The following is a 1,985-nucleotide window of genomic DNA, read 5'->3' as shown; positions in this document are numbered from 1 at the left end:
TGTCACTTTAAAAGTTCAAGTGTTTTGCATGAATTATCAAGGCTATTTGATGTAGTGTTCTTAAAGGTGTTTGGTTTGTTTTGAACTTTGAGCAAAGCTACACGAGGGCTATCTGCACTAATTTAGCAATGAAAGACTAGAGGGAAGGCAGCTAGTCATTACCACCCATCGTCAACCCTTTGGCTACTCTTTTACCACTGAATAGTAGGACTGACCATCATTTATAATGCCCTCACAGTTGATAGGGAGAGCATGTTTGATGGGATGGGGATTCAAACCCGAGACCAGCAGATAGCGAGTTGAGCTCCCTAACCATGTTGCCATGCCGAGCTCCCTGAAGGTGTTAATCAAAATACAGAACAGATCTTCTTGCTCTACAACTGACAATTCTTTTTATGCTGTTGGTGATGTAATCTATACTTTAATGAGATTAGTTAAAAAAACTTATGATACAATTGTACTGTATCTGAAATTACTAAGCCACTTACTCTCTGAATTTAGGTTTATCAGCTGTAGACTGTTTCTAACAGTAGAGCCTTCAGAAGTACAGACATCTGAAACAAAAAAAATCTGTTTTGAAAATTACTGGGTGAGCTATGGCTAAGGCTGAACAACAAGTTTTCAACATAGAAACTCAGATCATCAATGGCTTATGTTTAACCCTATCGAGATGGGTAGGGATCAGAGGGCATGTCATCACGTTTGTAGATTTACATTCAACATTTTATTTAGCTATTAGTTTATAAAGATATAAAAGTAAGTTTGATATAATTCAAATTTTAGTATTATACATTAGTTAGTTTCTTAATTTGAAATTAAATACATAAAAAAAGGCTAAATATCGATTTTTGTGTGTCATGTGGTATGTGTCCTTCTAGGTTTGGTCAGATTACATTTTATGACACCTACAATACAATGTCTACAGTTTCTTCGAATTAGAAACTCAAATGCTCGATATTGGCAAGCTAGAGTATAAAATAAGAACCTCCTATATTTTTTTATTTGTCGAGATATCATGATATTTAGCAAACCCACCATATTAGCTCCACCCACCACTTCATCATTTGAGAAGATTTACTTATCTACGCCTTCTTTAATATACCAAGAACTTTATAATTAATCAAAAGCTATACATTTATTCTACATAATTCTGTCAGTCTTCCTAAGTTATTTAAGAGAGAAATAATCTTATGTGACTGGAAAATTTGTAGTATTGTTATCAAGGCTATTTTGTGAATAGAAATTATTTTTTTAGACCCAAGTACAATTTAGTTAGGAAGCCTGATAAATTACAATGGATTTTTGGGGTATTGGTATAGTAATTTATAATTTTTTTTATTTCAAAATGTTTATATAAAGTGTACAAAAATTATTATTTTTCCATCTCCACATGTGAATTTGTACAAGGCTTAGCAAGTATGTCTCATGAGTGGAAACAAAGACTTCGTAGCATTGTAGGCAGTAGAGATCATTGCTTTATACTTGGCAGGTTTCTACTTCAGCCGCTAACATTAGAATAACAATAGAAAATAGGTGTAAAAAGATTAAACTCTCAGGAGATTTATTTGGAACTTTACTGTCCTTACTGATAAGTACAGAGTACTATTCACTTTGTTTCTTCTATTTTCTAACTCATCTACTAGCAATAAAATACCTACAGAAAATAAGTGTGAAAAGATGAGAGTGCAAACTATGACTATAAGTACTTTGAAATTTTGTAATCACTACTAACAATACTTTGCAACTTTTATGTTCAATATACTTTGATTACTTACCCATAACCTGGAGAAATAAGTATAATGTTACAGTACAAAAAATAAATACAATATAAAGCTTTACTGAAAATAAAATGTTTGATATTTAATTACGAGGTCTTTTATTTTTTCATTTGTTTTAACTATTTATTATTATAAAAGTAACTACAATCATAAAAATAGAAAGTTGTCAGGTAAAATAATGAAAGAAAAATAATAAAAACCTTCATG

General features: G+C 31.3%; 1 protein-coding gene across 2 annotated transcripts in view; it reads right to left on the bottom strand.

Moving 5' to 3' along the window:
- The window catches only part of LOC106463289 (protein BANP-like), a 37,416-nt gene that overhangs the window by 12,488 nt on the left and 22,943 nt on the right, over window positions 1–1,985 (bottom strand). For both annotated transcript variants that reach the window (XM_022390740.1, XM_022390741.1), the window contains exon 6: window positions 489–554. In XM_022390740.1, coding sequence (XP_022246448.1) covers window positions 489–554 — 66 coding nt within the window. The remainder of the gene's footprint in view (window positions 1–488; window positions 555–1,985) is intronic.

This window comes from Limulus polyphemus, unplaced genomic scaffold (assembly GCF_000517525.1).
Source record: "Limulus polyphemus unplaced genomic scaffold, Limulus_polyphemus-2.1.2 Scaffold1369, whole genome shotgun sequence".
NCBI lineage: Eukaryota > Metazoa > Arthropoda > Merostomata > Xiphosura > Limulidae > Limulus > Limulus polyphemus.
This window is presented reverse-complemented; position numbering and strand designations above follow the sequence as displayed.